Genomic DNA, 19,913 nt, shown 5'->3' with positions numbered 1-19,913 from the left:
TATGAGGTGTCTCTGTGTAACTGTGCCTGTTGCCTCTTACTTCTCCTGATTCTTAGGCATGTTGTCTTTTCGAAACGTCTTTGGTTAAACCCGGGAAGTTATTTTGAGTGAATTCATTGTAGGTGGATTTTTGTCCAGGACTGATTGCTCATAGCTAATGAGGTCTTATTTATTTTTTTTGCGGTACGCGGGCCTCTCCCGTTGCAGAGCACAGGCTCCGGATGCGCAGGCTCAGCGGCCACGGCTCACGGGCCCAGCCACTCCGCGGCATGTGGGATCCTCCCGGACCAGGGCGCGAACCCGTGCCCCCTGCATCGGCAGGCGGCTCTCAACCACTGCGCCATCAGGGAAGCCCTGAGGTCTTATTTTGAACCAGCTCTTTACGCCTGCTTCCTCATCTGCAAAATGGGGTAACAGTGCTTAAACCATATAGCCTTCGTGAGGGTTAAACAGCAGCTTATGAGTTCCTGGATCCAGTCATACCTTTAACTAGTATTTCTGTGATTTTCGCTTAAGCCAGTTTGAGCTGAGCTCCTCACAGCAACTACGATTCTTGCCTGTGTCAACAGCACGACCGGAGATTTATGGGTGATAAAGCTGGACGTGGGGTCGGGGGGAGCCTGCCAGGTCCAGCGCAAAGGCAGCAGGCTGAGGGGAATAAGGAGGCCCTTCCCATGGGAATGGTCTCTCAGCCGTCCTGATCAGGATTCCCTCCCTCGGTGTGAAGGGTTGGGGTGCTTGTCTACGTCCGGATACTGCACATCTGTCCACTCCACGCTGCCCCAAGGTTGTCCCCACAGGAGCCCTGTTTCTCAGAGGTGACAGCTGGTGCCTACGGGAGGGCTCAGGTGGGGGCTGTGCAGTGCTTAGGTGGCATCGTATGCTCACACTATGCTGCACCCACTCTGTGCTAGGTGCACCACCTCACTCTTCTGTGGCGAGGCTGAAGGGACCCTGCCTGGTGGGGGAGCTGCAGTCATGGTGGGAGGCTAAGCATAGGGGCGACACAAACACAGCACATCTGTCCTGTCAGTTTGGCTGGCTTGGGCCAGATGTACCCACTCCTCAGAGGACACTACTGGGGGCCTGCGAGGTGGTCTGGTTAGTATCTTTTACGTCCGGAAACCACCCATTTGCCCACACGGATGCCTGTCTGTTCCAGGCACACCTTTCCCACATCACCTGTAGTGCAGGTCATGTCCACAGAGATTTCCATCCTGGGTGCAGGGAGGTCAAACGTCCCCTCCGGGACTACTGTAGTGTAACTGATAAGGTGTACTGACCTCTGGACCTAACTCGAGCAATTACTTGACCTCTGTATCTGTTTCCCCATCTGAAATTGGCGATGATAACAACTCCTGCGTGAGACTGTTGTGAGGATTATGAGCCAGTATTTCCAAAATGCTTTGGAAAACACTGGGCACGCAGTTGGTGCTGAGAATCGTGTCTGATGCGCAGATGGTGCTTCAGAAGCACTTAGAATAGTACCTGGCACACAGATGGTGCACTCAGAGCAGCAGCCATCACACACCTGGCATTCAGTAAGCACAAAGGCATAAAACTGGTGCTTGGTAAAGTATGTTAAAAGAAAAAAAACCCACACTGCCAAGGAACAAACTGGCACTTTTATATGTACACAGCGGAAAGTACAGAGTCTCAATAAGAAAATACACTCTGTGTTCAGGTGCACCCCACCACCAACCCCTCAGTTCACGCCAGGTTGAGGACAAGAGGGAAGGGGACAACCATAAATAGAGAATAGAAGGGAGAGTTAAGGCTCTAAGGGGCAAACACAGGTAGGGAACACACTGCTGGAAGGAGACATGACCTCTTCTTCCCCAGGAGAAAGCAATATAGCACACGAGAACGGTAGCCACGACTAAGCCTGTGGCGTCTGGCATGGGGCACCTAACACAGGTAAGAGGACAGGGGTGGAGCCGGGAAGGAAATGAGCAGAGATGGCTTCCTTCCCTGTGGCAGGGCCAGGGCCCCTCAATTTATAACTATGAACTCAGAGTTGGCTGGGGTAGCACAGGCTGGGGACGCCGGGGGGTCAGATAAGCTGGGCTGGGGTTGCAGGCGACGTGCCACATCCTGGCGTTGGTAGAAAAGGACATAGGCTGCCTTGGACTGCAAGGAGAGGACAGGAGTCAGTGTGGATCGGGGAGGAGGGCGTCGGGAGAAGGGAGGACGGAAATCACACCTCAATCTGATTCTCAGTCACAGGTGAGACGTTGTTGTCATCGAAGTAGTGCCACTGACCGCTGTCCTTGTTGCAGGCAAATGTCGTGTCTGTAAGAGAGGAGAAGCTGTCCTCACCCACCCTCCTGCCCTTAAGAGGCGTCCACGTTTGCCCTCTCACTCCTCCCACCCTGATGACCTTGCCACCCGTTCACACATCTGGGGACACCCACTGGGGACATCCTGATCCCCCGGCACACGGCCCTGCCACGGCCTGGCACATACAGTGTCCATCCCGCAGGCCCCCGTAATGGTTGGAAACTGCGATGAGATCATATTTGTACAGCTCTGGGGCCGACTCGTTCTGCGGCTTGATGACAAAGTTGGAGAAGTCCAGGTCCCTGTGGGTGGGGAGAGGGTTAACACTGCTGGCGCCCCCTTCCCCATTGCCCACCTTCCCCCCCAGAGCCAGACTCCCCGGGCCCCGGACCGGATAGGAAACTCCACAAGGGTATCCAGCTTCTCGCGGGAGAACTTGGTGTAGGAAAAGCGCTTCAGGTGGATGATGAGCGTCTCCGGCAGCATCCACAGGTCCAGCTTCTTGGTGGCCAGCTGGTGCTGCTTGCAATTGGGGCAGTACCTAGAGATGGAGCCCGAGTCGGGACACAGACACTTTCTGAGCACCTACCGCATGCTCTTTGTGCCGTGCGGCCTTCGTGGGCCACGTCTCGTCCAGAGCTGCTGCTCTTACTCCTAGCCTGCCTGTTACTCTAGTTTGCTCTCTTGACATGTTAAAATCCTGCCAAGTACTTACCAACTCCCCACTGTATACACTTTTGTACTGGCGTGTGTCTTTGTTTGGCTTCCGGTCTGTGAGACACTGGTCTTCTTTTAGAGCCTGCCTCTCTCACTCCAGTTTTCTCTCTTCTATTTTATTCACAGACTCACTCGCCAGGTACTTACTAACGGTCTACTGTTGAGTCCTTTGGCACTACTTTGTATTTCTATTCCCTTTCTGCTCCATGGAGATGCCGCTCTTATTTTTGAGACTGGTTTTGTCTTTTTTCGTTCTCTTCTTCTGTTTTGTTTATTCTGCAAGGGTCTAACGAGTATCTACTGCACAGCCCACACCAGTATAATCAGTGAGAAGAGACACACAGTGAACTTAAAAGTCTTCCCCCTTAAGGGGTTCACTCTAACAGAAAAGACAAAAAACGATGCAAAAGGGGATCTAGGATGTGACATCAAGTGGCGTTACAGAGCTAGAAAGAGGGAATGGAGGGAGCTGATGGCTGGGGGAGGAGTGGCTTTTAACAGAAGAGTAAGAGAAGGTCTCTCTGATGAGGTGACATTTGCTCAGAGACCTGAACAAAATGGAGGTCAAATCCTGTAGATAACTAGAGGAAGAATGACCCTGGGAGAAGGAACAGCCCAGGCAAAGGCTCTGAGGTAGGAATAGGCTTGGGGTGTTGGTGGCCAGAGTGGCAGGAAGGCTTCGAGAGCCGGGGAGGGGGAAGGAAGTGTATTTAGTGGTGACGGACTGGGGAAGGTGGTCCCACCCAACTGCACCGCCAGAGGCCCTGTTCTGGTCCCTCACCAGGGGTTTTCCTTCTCCAGGGTCTCAGTGGTGGTGAAGAGCTTGATGCACTCCTGCAGCCGCACCGGAGCCTTCTTCAGCATGTACCCAACGCAGTCATGCTTCACGTAGCCCTAGGTTGAGGGAATGGACAGCCAGGTATGAGGACGGGGGTTGGGGGGGGGATAAAAAGGAGTCGGGGTGGAAGACGCACGCTGAGTGGTTAAGAGCACGGACTTCGAAGCTAGGAATCCAAGGCCCTGGGAGCTCTGCGGTCACGGCTCGGCGGAGGTGGGGGAGGGTGTGTGTAGCGCAAGGTGAAAGTGCCCCCCATCCCCAGGATCTCGTTTACCTCAGCCTCCACCTCGTCATAGTAACGCTTCTTCATCTCTGGCTCCCAGTCGATGGCAATGTACGGCTGGGCTGGGGGCGAGGGGAGGTGGTCATGGGCCCTGCTGCCAAGGAAACCCCCCTCCCGCCTCCCCAACCCTGGCTCACAGCTGAAGTAGACACCATGGGTATCCTCGTTGAAGGTCGAGCGGTCGCTGGTCCCATTGGAATTCACTGTCTGCAGGGTGAAGAGGTGCTTGCGCCGTGCTCTCTGGGGCCAGTGAGATGGTCCAGGGGAGTTGTCCACGGGGGCCCGGCTCCCGCCCGCGACTCCAGAGCTGGGCCCAGCCTGCTCTGGCCCAGGGTCTTGGGAGCTGCCCCCAGCCAGGTGTCCAGGCTTAGGGAGGTTGTCCTTATCCTCCAGGTCTGCTGGGACAGGAGAGGATGTCAGAGGTGGAAATGTGTGAGCCCCAGGGGGTTGAGCTGCAGTACACATCCATGTGCACCCTGTGTAGGCCAGACCGACCCCAAACCCCCTGACCCTCCCTCAGGCCATGGGACTGCTTGTACGGACCCTCATCCTTGCCGATCCTCTCTCCTTTCTCCTCCTCACCTTTCTCATCCCCATCATCCTCGTCATCCGAGCTGGGTCTGGTCACATAGCGTCTGCCGACAGAGCAGAGGAGACTCTCAAGGAGGGACCCGAGGGCGGGGAGGACAGAGCCCAGAATCCTACTCTGCTTATGATGGAAAGCCACTGGTAAACCCACACACACAACAGTTCTTAAGGAGGAGCCCGGAAGGTCTCAGGAGATGCCACAGGGACATGGGAAGAGACGGCCTGACCATGTAGGATCTTGTGCGCCACAGTTAAGGAGCGTGGATCTTATGTATGATAAGCCACTGGTAAACAGGCACACGATCAGCTGTTAATTTCCATCAGGGAAGGCCTCTGAGGAGCACTTGTAAGTGCAACATGAGAGAGAGGTGAAGCCAGATAGCGCACTGTTGTTCGCCTTGGTAAGGACTCTGGATTTTATTTTATTTTATTTTCATTTATTTATTTATTTATTTTAATTTTATTTATTTATTTATTTATTTATTTATGGCTGTGTTGGGTCTTCATTTCTATGCGAGGGCTTTCTCTAGTTGCAGCAAGTGGGGGCCGCTCTTCATTGCAGTGCACGGGGCCTCTCACTATCACGGCCTCTCTTGTTGCAGAGCACAAGCTCCAGACGCGCAGGCTCAGTAATTGTGGCTCACGGGCCTAGTTGCTCCGCGGCATGTGGGATCTTCCCAGACCAGGGCTCGAACCCGTGTCCCCTGCATTGGCAGGCAGATTCTCAACCACTGCGCCACCAGGGAAGCCCAGGACTCTGGATTTTAAGCACGATGAAAATCTATCAGTAAAAACACAAACAACCAAGCCTCTCCAAGGAAGAGACAATTAAGTACAAGACGAAGTCTGTATTTTGTCGGTCTTGTTCACCTCTGTGTATCCCCAGCACCTAGGAGAAGTAGTAGCAAAGTCAGAAATTAAGAGAAAGAATAAAGCCTACAAGTTCCTCTCTGGCCATGTTAAGTTTGAGCTGTCTTCTGGATGCAGACGGGAGGTGGCAACTGAGCAGCTAGACGCCCGTCTGAGTTCTGACCCCACCCACCTGCCTGACCCCGAAGGGCAGACTCACGAGAGGCGGTACAGCAGGATGTGATACAGGGCGTCCCAGGAGAGCCGGTCCCGGGGCACCGACACCAGGAGCGGGTGCCCGAAGAGCATCAGGCCATAGTAAGAACTGTTGTAGTCCTGGGCTGGGGTGCGCTCCCGCAGGTAGACAGGAAGCACAACGTCCTCTCTGGAGTTCTCGCCAATAGCAGCCCTGCCTGACACCTCGTATCTGTGGGGGATGGACATCAGGTCACGCCTGATCAGGACACACAAGAGGGATTCGAGGATTCTACCCCAGTTGCTCCAGCCACTCACCACTCACAGCCTGAAAATATTTTTAACCTGAAAATATTTTTAAAAGGGTCCGAAGAGTCACCCAGCGTTCTGTACTTTACAGACTGTTGGATGATTTACACAGCCCTTTGTTTATGTTATGTTAGATAAAGTACTTCGGTGTTATCAGAGCACTGAGGGAGTTAACAAAATTTTTTTGTGACACAGGGATCTAAAACCCTTTTCTTTTTGGAAAACTAAACTGCTTGGTTTACAAAAACTTTTCTACTCATAAAGCACCTTCTGTTTTAGTTACCCGAAGATTTCAAACTTGCTCTGAATGTTCGTACATTCAGAAAGCATCTTAGTGTTCCCCATTTCAAAAATCACTTGGTTTTTGAGGCCTGCAATGTGAGTAAGGAGTGCAGATCAGCATCGGGTACATACGAGGTACTAGTTAAGTGCTGAATAAAATAAAGAAACAGGAGCCTCCCTCACATAACAAGGAGGAAAACACCCAAAGACGCCCTGTATAAGGATGCGTCGCTGCACTCACTGACAGCCCCTAGCCCCCTGCCCCACTAAGGCACATGGCCGAAGCCCCAAGCCGCGCAGGTGCCCTGTGAATCAGGCCGAGGAAGGGAGAGGGAAGGTGGTTAACGGAGGAGGTTCCTAAGAAGCCCTCATCTCCCCTGGTCCTCTCACTCACATGAAGATATCATCTCGGTCCAAGATGCTGCTCAGTGACTCCTCCAGCTGGTAGATCTTATAGAAGCGGTGACTGAAGACATCGGCCACCATCATCTGAGAATGGGATGCGGAGAGGGGACCGGTCAGTCTGCCAGGTCTCCCCCAGGCCCTTCTGCCTCTCTCTGCCCCCCTGCCCCTGAATCCCACCCTCCTTCTATCTGCAGAGCCTCACCCTTTCTGGCGAGACGCCAGTGTGTTTGGCCAGAGCCACACACAGATCCGAGATGTTGCCTTTCTTGGGGACCACGAGCCGGTGCTGAGGGAGGAACGGTATCCACAAAAGAGGAGAAGGATGTGTGGTGAGTTAGTGAAGGAAACCCTGAGGTACGGCAGAGTCATCAAACGAACTCTGACTACATGTCCCTCATTACGTCCCCTGTCCCCATTCCCCCCATACCTGCTCTGGCTTGCGGCGGGGGTCCATGGAGACAAAGAAGACCTCCATGACCCTCTTGTAGGTCATAGGCAGCGGGACACTGAGGTAGCAGAAGGGATCGAAGGTCACAGACACGTTGCCACAATCAGGGCACACCACCGTGGACTTGAAGAGGCCATGGAAAGTGTCCACAATCACAGAATCGTTCCGCCGTTTGTGGTTCTGCCAGGCCTCCTGAGCAACCTCCTGTTGAGCGTCATGGTGGGTGGTGAGGCTTGCCCAGGGCCAGGGAAAACCATGGTATGGGGTGGATGCGCACGGGATTAAAGTTAAGGTTAGGGCCACCGGTAGAGTCCAGAGGCAGAGTTACAGCTAGGGCTATCTGGAGACTGCGTTCACTGTCGGGGCCGGGGGTTATTTGGGGCAGGAGACAAGGTGGGGGTTAACTCTGGGTTGGGCATGAGGGCAGATGTGGCGCTGGAGCCAAGGTTGGGACTGAGGTCAGGGAAGAGGAGCTTAATAGACAATGGTGGTGTGCGGGATACTCCAGGGAGGCCAGAAAATTCCTGAGGCAGAGGCCCTAGTGGCTTTAATGAGGCTCTCAGGATGGGGGTCCTCCAGGAGCACCCACCTGATCTGGCCTCCCGGCAGCATCGCACAGTTCCACATATTCCTTCTTCTTAACACGATTGAGGTCCTCGTGCAGTCCATCCAGGAGGAACGACAGCAGCTCCTGTGAGTCATGCTGCTGGTAGCCCAGAAACTGGGACGCAAAGTGGCCGACCTTGGTCTGAGAACATGGGCAGGGCCGTTAAGAGCGTGAGGGAGTTGGGGGATGGGGGCGCAGAGGAGCCGGCCAGGGCTGAGCCACACCTTGAACACGTGGGGCACGATGGAGCGGTGGTGGCCGGACCACGCCTGCTTCACCAGGTCTGCATAGGCCTCTGCGATCTCCCCCTTCATGCCCAGCGGGTTGCAGAAGTTGAGCTCCTCCAGGTAGCGGTTTTTGAGGAAGTAGTTGGTGAGCTGTGGCACGTTGCTGAGGCACTGCAGAAGGCAGGGGCCAGGTGCATGAAGAGGCGAGAGAGGGGTAACCAAGGTGGGGACAGAGGAAAGGGAGACAGGAGGAAGGAGGAAGGGGAAAGAAAGAGAAGGGGCAGGGGAGGAGGGGAGAGAAGAATTTCAGGAGAAGGAAGAATGAGGTGATGAAGGAGAGGAGACAAGGGAAAGCAGGGAGCAAGTGAAAGGAAGAGGCATTAACATTTCAGAAAGTAACGTGGGCATGTCAAACCAGACTGTGGGGCCCCAGCCTCCAACCTGACCCCTTGCCCTGCAGTACCCCCCTAGCCGTCCCCAATCTCCAACGCTCAAATCCATCCCTGCGCAGGGCCAGACCTAGACCTAATGGCTCAACCTGCAGGGCCGAGTTCATGAAGCACGTGTTGCCCAGATTGGTGAGACCACAGACGCCCGGCTGGACCTGGAAGTCCTCATCCTCCTCCGATGCGCTGCTCCTGGGACGGATGAGAAACTCTGATCAGCTGAGGACCTACTACTTGTGGGTGGAATGTGCTCTTGGGCTCAGTTGTTCTGCCTACTGTGGGATCCCACTCTGGACTGGAAACCCCAAGGGCTCACATGGCGGGCAGCTGTGTGCTGGGCCAAGTGCCATCCTTGTTTCGGGTCTCCATGATGACCACCTGGGTTGGAGGAAGAGGAGTAAAGATCAGGAAAGGCATTCATGGAGGGCCCACGGACACCTAGCCCTCAATTCCCCCAACCTGAGCACGGGTGGTGGGCCAAGAAGCCCTCCCCACCCTTACCTGCCCAGTCTTGAGAGCGGCGTCAAGCACTGTGACACGTGTGTTGCACAACCTCTCAAAAGAGCCCTCCGCGTTCTGGATCCACAGCCGTGTCTCTTCCTGGGGGCTCACCAGAAACTGCTCTTGAGCGGTGCGCAGAACTAGGTCTGTGGAGGGTGATGGAGCACATTCAAGGTCTTCCTGGGACCCTGGAGGATCCACCCATCTTGGCATCAGATTCCTTAGGTCACCGAACTGTGACCATGGCTGGGAATGCCAACTCATTCCGCGACCCTTAGACTCACCAATAGAATCTGTGCAGCTGAATTGAGCGGTGTGAGCTGTGTCCATATCACTGTGCTGGATGAGCAGCAGTTCTACTGGGTACACTTCAACCTTCTGGATGCTGGACAGCTCCACGACCTGGAAGGAGGGAAGGATGCACACAAAGGTATACCCACCCAACACACACATGGACACAGGGACGACGACCTTTGAGATCAGAGGAACACCCACACAGACAAACACACATGGCATAGACACATGTACGAGGCTCTGTGAGGGGAGCACACACAGGCGAGCAAATGCAGGAGACACAGCAAGATACCGTCTAATGACCTGGGAGAGGAGGAGAGGGCAGACCCAGGTGTATGGATACAGCATACGTGAACACACAGGTCTGGACCCATCCTGGGCCTATGGAGGCCTTCCTCCTATGCTCCCCCCCACTCTAAAAGCCACCCCCCCAGCACCCTCCCCACCCATTATACCTTGCGTTCAATGGGAGGCTGGCCATGCTCTAGACCATACCAGTTGACCAGGTAATGCCAAGCAGCCGCTGGGAGCAGCACATAGTCCTCACCTTCCACCAGTCCCTTCTTGAGGCGCCAGTTTACCTGGTCTGCAGGAGGGCGGGGGGAAGTGGCAGAGGAACAATCAGGAAAGGAAAGTGATGAGTCACTCTGGCCATCTCACCAATGACCTAGCACAGAAAAGGGGCTCATGATCATTTGCTGGGACAAAGATGACAAGAAGTCCAGGCTTGGCTGATGTGGGGAGGCAGAAGCCTGGTACCTTCAAAGAGCTCGGCATTGTTGATGCAGCCAGGGAAGGCGCTGGAGTCCTGGTCTCCTCCCTGCACGTATACTTTCCACTGCTTGTACCAGCGCTGCTCCACGAGGAACCTGGACCAGACAGGTGACAGGGGTGTCACACGGCTATCTGGGGGTTAGTGGGACCACTTCACACGGTTATGAGACTAAAAGTATCAACACGTTACAAGTCAAGATAAGTTTCATGAACACGTGAAACTAATACAGCGCTATACGCCAACTGTATTTCCAATTAAAAAAAGAAATTCTTCCCGGAATTCAACATTAAAAAAATTTTTTCAGCATCATATAAAAATAAATTAGAAGCAAAATATATTCAGTGAAATCCAGATTTGGATAGAATGCTTAACTTCTTAGGATACTAAAAGAGATTTGATTAAAAACAGAAAGTGTGCTCAATAATGGCAAAAAACAAAAACAAAACAAAAAAAAAAACCATACCCATACCCATGGTGCCAGAAAACAGGAGATTTTATTATGGAATAAACAACAATTCACTTGTATTAGTCTGGGGGGTAACACAGTCAAATTAGGTTCAAAATAACTGTTATTTGCAGCTAATGTTGTAAGACTTAGCCGTTTGTTAAATGTGCAGTGTTTGTAAAGGATACAAAAATCTTCAGCTAAGAAATGGGTCGTTAAATTCTGAAAACCCGCTCAGAAATCAAGCAGAATTTCAACTGCTAAAAGAATCATAAAGTTTTTCTTCAAAAACTGTATACTGCCATCTCTAAAATAATTTTTTATTTAGGATTTACTTTGGCTTTAGAGTAAATTTCTAAGTGTACGGGGGGACTAGCTCACTCTTCATGTAAAACTGTGGTGAAAGACATATAAAATTTACCACCTGAACCACCTTTAAGTGCAGTTTGACCTGTTCTCTTTTAAAGGGGACTCTTATATGCACTACTAGGATAAACATTTAGGACTGTTGAAATCTGCCTTTGTAAAATGTCATGAGAAATTCTGACGTCTGCAAAATACTTGACACATAGTAAGTGCTAAATGAACATTAGCTGTTACTGATCCGATCCCAGGGCTTAGACAAAAAAGTTCATGTACACGTAATCCTCGTTCCCCCCTCCAACCCCAACACAAACCTGCTCTGCTATGGAATTTTTTTTTCTTTTTTTTTTGGCTGCGCCCACCCATGCAAGATCTTAGTTCCCAGACCAGGGATCGAACCTTGCCCGCTGCAGTGGAAGTGCGGAGTCTTAATCACTGGACCGCCAGGGAAGTCCCTGCTATGGAATTTTTGACACATAAAAGGCTGTCCCAAGTATTTAATAAACACTTTTTTAAAAAATCACAAAACTGATAAAAAAATACATTAACAGTTTTCCAAGCGATTTAACTCTATAAATTGGATTCCTTAAAATGGCAACTTTTCTTTGTTTAAAAAAGGATCAGAAAGGTAGGGGGATGGAGAGAGAGAAAAACCCTGGAATAGTCACATGTTGCCCAAATAGGCAAACTTTTCTGTGGGTTGTTTTTTATTCATTTATTTATTTTGGGGGTTGCAGTGACCCCCCCAGACCCCGTACTTCATTCATGACAGGGACACACACCCTCCCCACCCCGGTGGCTCAAGCCACAGACACTTCCCATCACTCATCTAGAAAACCCCATCACGGACCTTACCCTCTGCCACTTGCACCTTCACCTCCCCTTCAAGGTTTTAATTGCCTCCATTGATGGTCTATGAGGTTAATTTACTCAGTAAAGCTAGTTTATTGTTAATGGGACCTTCGAAGCAAAAGGAGCCACAGCTCAATGGGTTTTTTTTTTTTTTTTTTTTTTTTTTTTGCGGTACGCGGGCTTGGGGCTTCTCCCGCTGCGGAGCACAAGCTCCGAACGCGCAGGCTCAGCGGCCATGGCTCACGGGCCCAGCCGCTCCGCGGCATGTGGGATCTTCCCAGACTGGGGCACGAACCTGTGTCCCCTGCATCAGCAGGCAGACTCTCAACCACTGCGCCACCAGGGAAGCCCTCAATGGGTTTTTTTAAAAGCAGATTTTTAAGGAAGATTAACATTAAAATCACTTTTTAGAGTGGCAAGCAAAACCTCCAGACCTGGCTACAACCTGGATTTCTAAAGCCATCATAGAAGACTGAAGTTTTACATAAATTTTCACACAGTATCACTACCATGTTTTTTCAATTCAAAGGCACAATAACTTTTTTAACATCTCTGAATTGGAATGGCTCATAATCTGTCAGCTCAGGTGGCAGTCATGACAGAGTTGTCATTGTCTAATGAAAAAGCACCCACATTGTTATTTAATCCTACACTTCAATTTTTTTTGGTTGCTACTGTAAATGGTATCTTTAAAATTTTTAACTTTCTAATTTCTTGTTGCTAGTATACAGAAATAAAATGGATCTTCCTAAAGTCACTTATGCTTGTGTTTCCTCAAATTTGTTAAAATGATATGAAATATGTGCTTATGGAAAGAAATTACTAAAAATATTGTCTGTCCTCTAGATTTCTCTTGTATCTGGAGAAAATACAGGTTATTCTGGTTAATCATTACTCTAAGTATAATAACTACAGAGAAATAGAAATATGGATATAAACTAAGAGATGGTTTCCTACTTGTTTTATTAAAAGTTTGTTAGCTTATTCAGATGGTAAATGTGCTATTACATTGTTCTAAATTTATTATTTATATATCTGTATAAGCCTACATACATAAATAAGAAGGCAGGCATATAAATAAATCCTTTCTGTAAACTGTTACGTGAATAATGTACCAAAGGAGAAAAATTAGAATTTGGGCCTTTTTCTGTAAAATGACTACATTAATTTATGCCCAGACTGGAAGTTCCATTTTCTGTCACCAAGTTACTGTTAACTCTTGGTACCTTCTGACATCTCCTTAGCTCATTTTTTAAAAAGAATTCTTGCTTAAAAAAAACGTTAAGCTCCTAATAATCTTTGTTATTTATCACTGTGTTTTACGAGGTTGACTATAAATATTTCCTGTCTTTACTTCAATTTATATCTTGTTAAAATACAACTATTCTTACTTTGTCTTTCACAAATTCAGGCCAAAGTCAGAATAACAACACTGTTAAGATGTTCTTTTCTATCTAAACTATCTCTGGGAGATACCACGAAGATCTGCTCCTTTGCCCTATAAAAGGAATGACAATAGCATCATTAGGTTTATCTAAAATTCCCCCAATTTTAATTAACTTGAAAATTTCAGAAAAGCTTTCATTTTTCAAACTTGATATTTTAAAAAATGACAAACCAAAAAGAAAGTTTATCTTCCTAGATTAGTTATTGTTAATTATATATAATTAGATATACAAATATAAATATCTTTCAATAACTGCATACTTTTCGAGCTAAAAAGCATACTCATGTTCAAGCAACAAAGACTAGTACAGTAACTGTCTACCAAAAGATCCCCCCTCCAGGACGCTAGACTAACAAACCCCTTGCCCTTTTTGGTTCACAAAAAGTCTGAACAGGTACTAGGGGTGCCGACTCAATTACAGGGAAATCGTCAGAGGCCTATTGTTTATTTCAGTCTTTCATTAGATCCAGTGGCCAAAGCATATTTACCTTGTGTTAAGAGCTATAGCAGCAATCGCCAACCAAACGTGTGAAAATTTCAGTCGGTTTAGTTCTAGGGTTTTCATTAAAGGTAACGGTTCCCCATGCTGTGCAGACCTCTCCATTGACAGAAAACCCTCAACATTTCTAGGCTAGTCTCTTAAGCTCCAGTGAGACGTTGCTTCCCCTTCACACATCACAGTCGATTCTGCAACACTGAACCCAGCCACCCACCTTCCTTCACCTGAACAAAGAGAACCTCATGCTTGCTTACCTCTGTTAGGAAACTATCCCCACCCTGCACAGACCTAGAGACTCCTTCAGCTATCCCAGATTTAATTGTTTTAGATGGCTCATCCTCGAAAATTTGCCAAGGAGGCTAAACTATCACAGATTTGAATTTTCTCTTAAAATTTAAGCTTCTCCTAGAAATTAAATCAGTTTAGGTGGCCAAATTAATTAAATGCCCCCACCCAGCTGACAAAAGATAGAAGGTGCAAATATTAATATGAATATTAGGTATATGATTTGGGGTTGGTCCATGACTTTGAAATGCTTTATAAGCACCAGTTTCCTGACCACTGCAGCAAACCCCTGTAAACTAGACGCAAAGTAAAGAATCCTGAGGTGCTCTGCTCTAGACAAGCATTAAAAAATGGAGCTAAGGGAAAATGCTGCATGATATTATCCACAAAAGCAGAGATAAACTGGCTTCAATACTGAACCAACATCGATGGGATAAATTTTTTTTATTGACAGAGCATAATTGTTTATTCACATGACATAAAATTAACCATTTAAAAAGTGAACAATTCAATGGCATTTAGTACATTCAGCGTTGGGCAACCACAACCTCTATCTGCTTCCAAAACATTGTCAACACCCCAAGAGGAAACCTGGTACTGGTGGGATAATTTTAAAGGGTACTGTCACAAGGCTGTAAAGGTAGGATGGGGCAGAAACCAAAGTCCCCCCACCCCCGCCCTTCTGAACACCTCCAAATGGGCTATAAAAACGTTCCTGTTATTGTTGTTTATTCTCAGGATGGACTGAGGTTTTGCCTTGCTGGAGAGCTATAGTGTAATGGTAAAACAAACTGCTCAGTTCCATATTTCCGATTTGGGGAATCTCAACTTGTCTCTCCAGTAACAGGAATATATATTTCGCTAGTACTGTGATTAAATAGCTGTAAAATGAGCAAACCTCACTCCTAAAGGCTCTCAGGTGAGAGCATGTTTGAGGCGTTCGAGGAACAGCAAGAGTCCAATATGGCCGGATGGGGAAAGTGAGGGGGAGGGAAATCAGAAGAGCATGGGAGAAGATCAGAGGTAGGGACCAGCCTCACAATCCTAAAGCCTTGCAAGTCATTGTAAGAATTTTAGCATTTATATTGAATAAAATAGGAAGACGGTTAAAACATTTTGAGGAAAGGATGGACATAAATTATTTTTTAAAAGAATTACTGTGTACGGAAAGAGGAAAATAGTACCTGCTAAGTGGAGAAACACAGCAGATACCTTCAGCAAGTGATCAAGGCTAACATCACCAATGACGTCATGTGGATACCGAGTACCCACCTGACATGATGCAAAGGGCACACCATGTGCATCCAGTCTGATTTCATATATATCCTCAATAAAATGAAAGCTTAGACCACAAATACTATTTAGGGATGCATACAATGGTGGGGAAACGTTAACGAAATTAAAAATTCAGGGTAATAACTTCCCGTGGCAGGGAGGGGGGCGAATCTTCATCTGGGAGGGGCACAGAAGGATTTCTTAAGGTAACGGTCTGACTCTTAACCTAGGTGGTTAATTTACAAATTTTTTTATTATTCTTTAAATTTTTTACTTTGAAATAGACTCAGAAAAATCGCAAAAATAATACAAAGAATTCCCGTGTGCCCTTCATCCAGATTCTCCAAATTTAAAATTTTACCCATTTGCTCGATTATTTCTTTAAATACGTTTTTATATATGCCATTCTTTCAACGATTTCAGAGTTAGCTTGCTTACACGATGGTTCTTCACCCTTAAATATTTCGGCATGTATTTCCTAAAAACAAAGATATTCTCTTTCATACTCACAATTATCAAAAGCAAGGAATAAGCAGTACTAATAGCTATCTTCAGACCTTAGTAAAATTTTACCAATTTCCCCATTCATATCTTTTACAGTAAAAGAGAGAAAATTCATTTTATGAGAAAAAACTGATTTTTAAGTAATTTATTTTGTCTGCTCCGGGATCCAACCCAGGATCACACTTTGCATTTTGTTATCATGACTCGTTAAATCCCGTTAATTTCTTCAGTCTGGAACATTTCTTCATCCTTTGTCTCTCACGACCTTGAAATTTTTGAAGAGCACAGGCCGTTTATTTTTATAGAATGTCCATCAACCTGGGCTACGTAAACGTTTCATATAATCTTTACAGGTCTTACGTATTTCACAACTTAAAAAACGAGATACAACTCGGCGAGAAATAAAATGAACCCAGGAACAGTACATTTCAAGCACTGGTTAGCAAAGAAATCAATTAAACAAGCCGATTTATCAAGATACGCATTGACATTTTAAAAAGCTATTTGTTCCTGATTACAAAAACAAAGCAGTACTAAAACAGAAAACAAATGTAACATCGAAGGCCCCTCCCGTGCCAATCACCTGCACGTTCTCCCGTCCTGGGAAGAAGGGCTCGGCCAGAGGCAAAAACCCCGCCGCGTCACAAACTTTGCTCATTCGCAGGCGCCATTTTCTGCTTCACAAGGCACCACCTCCCCTCTGCAGTCTTTCCTCGGCCCCAGGACACGCCCCTCGGCCTACATCACAAGCCTCGTTCCCAGGCTCCAGCTCCCTCCATCACGCAGGCTCCGACTCCCCTCCCCCACCAGCCCTTCGGCTCGGATTTCGCTCTTCCGCCTGATATCACCCGCCTCGCTTCCGTTGTCAGGCGCGGCGGAGCACCGCGGGCCGCCCCCAAATGCTACGTTACGTCGCGCAGAACACGCTGCCCCGCTCTGTTGCTGAGAAAAACTCCTTCCCAGGTTCTTAGTTCCACCACGCGAGCCTGACCCCGCCGCCGTGGCCCTTTCTTCTCAAGTTCCGCCTCCCTGAATGTAAATTGATACAGCCACTATGGAGAACAATATGGAGGTTCCTTAAAAAACTAAAAATAGAACTACCATACAACCCAGCAATCCCACTACTGGGCATATACCCAGAGAAAGCCATAATTCAAAAAAGCACATGCACCCCAATGTTCACTGCAGCTCTACTTACAATAGCCAGGACATGGAAGCAACCTAAGTGTCCATCGACAGATGAATGCATAAAGAAGATGTGGCACATATATACAATGGAATATTAGCCATAAAAAGAAATGAAACTGAGTTATTTGTAGTGAGGTGGATGGACCGAGAGACTGTCATACAGAGTGAAGTAAGTCAGAAAGAGAAAAACAAATACCGTATGCTAACACATATATATGGAATCTAAAAAACAAAAAAGTGGTCATGAAGAACCTAGGGGCAGGACAGGAATAAAGACGCAGACAGAGAACGGACTTGAGGACACGGGGAGGGGGAAGGGTAAGCTGGGACGAAGTGAGAGAGTGGCATGGACATATATACACTACCAAACGTAAGGTAGATAGCTAGTGGGAAGCAGCCGCATGGCACAGGGAGATCAGCTCGGTGCTTTGTGACCACCTAGAGGGGTGGGATAGGGAGCGGAGCGTGGGAGGGAGACGCAAGAGGGAAGAGATATGGGGATGTATGTATACGTATAGGTGATGCACTTTGTAATACAGCAGAAACTAACACACCACTGTAAAGCAATTATACTCCAATAAAGATGTTAAAAAATATATCCACGGGCTTCCCTGGTGGCGCAGTGGTTGAGAGTCCGCCTGCCGATGCGGGGGACGCGGGTTCGTGCCCCGGTCCGGGAGGATCCCACATGCCGCGGAGCGGCTGGGCCCGTGAGCCATGGCCGCTGAGCCTGCGCGTCCGGAGCCTGTGCTCCGCAACGGGAGAGGCCACAACAGTGAGAGGCCCGCGTACCGAAAAAACAAACAAACAAAAATATCCACCCCCCTGCCTATCCACAAGAAACCGCCTCCGGTTCTCAGGCCGCAGGTTCCACCACACAGGCCCGGCCCCGCCTCTTTCCCAGACAAGGCACTTCCCCGCCTCTCTCGTCCTCAGTCTCACAGGCCACTCCTCCGCCCAAGGCACCTCTTCTGCGGACCTTCGCCGCGCCGTCCCCCACCGTCCCCAAAGCCCCCATCGTCCCCTCAAGCCGAGGCTCCGTTCGCAGCTCCGCCTCACCAGCTTTCGCCCGCCCGCAGCGGATACCCTCGCCCATTCTCGATCTGGCGCCGCTGGCTCGCCAGGCCCGGCACCGCTTCACGCTGTGGCTCTCGGTCCTCGGCCGCAGCTGCAGCCGCCTGACCCTGTGCGACCGCCGCCATGGCCGTTCGCCCTCCTCTCACAGTCACCGCAGCTGGGGATAGGGAGAAGTCCCCTCAAAAGCCACTTCCGGCTTCTGGTCCCGGAAACGGAAACGGAAACAGAGCCCCCCAAACAGCCGGGGGGCTACTGCCATTTTGAAAAGGGAGCCCCCGCTCGGACGCGTCGATGGGCTAGGCGGGCATCGGTCCTTGGGCGGTGATCTCTGCGACGAATAGGCGGGGTAAAGCCTCCAGTTGGGAACTAAAGACAAAGGTGTCTTGTTGGATTCTAACGCCATGTTGAGTCGGGGCAAACGGTTCTGTGGAAGGTGCAAGTAGAGGTCCCCGAGGTGGACGAGGACATGTATTGGGGAGCGCTCAGGGGAACACAAAGGTTTCAGGTCTTCTCGGTCCCATGCTCTGCTGGGGACCGCGGGCCCCTATCCTGGGAGCGGCGTTTTTGCTAGCCTGACCAGAATACCCTTATTTCATTGCACTACCCTTCCCTTCTCCTCCATCAAAACCTAATGCAAAAGAGGTCACCACTTCCAGGGCGCCACCCAGCCCTTCGGGCCTCCTCCCTGCGTGAACTAGATTTATTCTCTTGATAAACGTGTTGAAGGCAAGTCAGCCCCAGGCCAGGTATATTTGTTGGAGTTGCAGTACTAATAATCGTTGGCCCTGTTTAGGTGTTTTATTGCACGTAAATAGTAGTCTTAGGCAGCAGATTGCCTATGGGCAACAATGGGGACGCTGAGCACCAGAAACGTTAATTCACTTTGCCCCACCTAGGAAGTAGTGGAGCTGTGGTTCGAACTCAGGAATTCCAGTTCCAGAGTTGGCACCTTAAAACACCAGGCCAGAGATTCTCAAACTGTGGTCCTGGGCTTTCTACCGGTTCAGGAAACCCTTTCAGGGGGTTCACAAAGTGAAAACTATTCACAACAATACTTTTTCATGGTCATTCTCTCTTGCACGTGCAGTGGAACTTTCCAGAGGCGGCATGATATAAGCAAAAGCTCTTTGGATGTCCTCAATTCTTAAGAATATAAAGGGATCCTGAGACCAGAAGTTTGAGAACCAGTCCACCACGCCAGGGTTTTTTCAACTTAGGCACTATTGACATTTCTCTGTTGTAGGAAGCATTGTAGGATGTTTAGCTGCATCCCTGGCCTCTACCCGCTAGCACCCACCAGTTGGCACAACCAAAAGTGTCTACAGACGCTGCCAGACGTCCTCTGGGGGTGGGGGAGATTATCTCCTGCTGAGAACCAGTGCACTAGAATATGCCAGCCTTTTCTCTGCTAGGGCTCCCAGCCCTACATGTTGGTGATAACTAAAATTTCCCTCTTTGGCTCTCTACATCTACCTGCCTATTGGCTGTCCCCACTTGACCATATCACAAACTCCCCAAGACAGGCTCGTGGTTCTGGGTCTGTTTCAGTGATTTCCTTCGCTATCACCACCCATACCCACAGGCAAAAACACACCTTGCCTTTCCACACCTCTAGGCCCAGGCACACACAGGTCCAGAATACCCTTTCGCTGCACAATTTCAAACCCCACTACCACCCATACACATATCTTAATGATTTACCTGTTTTCGGTTAACTTCTGCAGGGCAGGGATTGTATATTACTGTGATTCCAGCCTCCAGCTCAGACCTGGCACAGGTGAGGGGGTCACAACTCAAGTTGTGCAAACTTTGAGGAAAGGGAGCAGCCCTTTCACCTGGGGATCCCCGAAGTGGCATTCGAGTTCGGTCTGGTACGTGGCAGATAGCTGCCCTTCAGGCCCAACTGAAGCTTGTCAGATTCTCTGAATTGACCC

General features: G+C 49.2%; 1 protein-coding gene across 3 annotated transcripts; it reads right to left on the bottom strand.

The window, feature by feature from the left end:
• Positions 1-1,611: 1,611 nt before the first annotated feature.
• Positions 1,612-18,140, bottom strand: USP11 (ubiquitin specific peptidase 11). 3 transcript variants are annotated; one of them, XM_082610426.1, is made up of 21 exons: positions 17,962-18,139; positions 10,029-10,138; positions 9,725-9,855; positions 9,260-9,377; positions 8,976-9,121; positions 8,791-8,852; positions 8,567-8,666; positions 8,026-8,199; positions 7,784-7,942; positions 7,174-7,398; positions 6,949-7,032; positions 6,736-6,830; positions 5,776-5,982; positions 4,701-4,753; positions 4,256-4,513; positions 4,110-4,180; positions 3,779-3,891; positions 2,672-2,821; positions 2,467-2,582; positions 2,204-2,292; positions 1,612-2,130 (listed from the first exon to the last, which is right to left on the bottom strand). In XM_082610426.1, exons 1-21 carry the CDS (start codon positions 18,102-18,104, stop codon positions 1,993-1,995), a joined length of 2,742 nt encoding a protein of 913 aa, XP_082466552.1. In that variant the 5' UTR covers positions 18,105-18,139; the 3' UTR covers positions 1,612-1,992. The 3 variants fall into 3 exon arrangements, with proteins under 3 accessions (XP_082466552.1, XP_082466553.1, XP_082466554.1); XM_082610427.1 differs by having other exon boundaries at positions 4,271-4,513; positions 17,962-18,138; XM_082610428.1 differs by having other exon boundaries at positions 1,992-2,130; positions 2,415-2,582; positions 17,962-18,140.
• Between the last annotated feature and the right edge of the window lie 1,773 nt (positions 18,141-19,913).

Source organism: Mesoplodon mirus (assembly GCF_964341445.2).
Source record: "Mesoplodon mirus genome assembly, chromosome: X".
Taxonomy (NCBI): Eukaryota; Metazoa; Chordata; class Mammalia; order Artiodactyla; family Ziphiidae; genus Mesoplodon; species Mesoplodon mirus.
The sequence above is the reverse complement of the archived record's forward strand: the minus strand, read 5'-3'. Positions and strand labels throughout refer to the sequence as shown.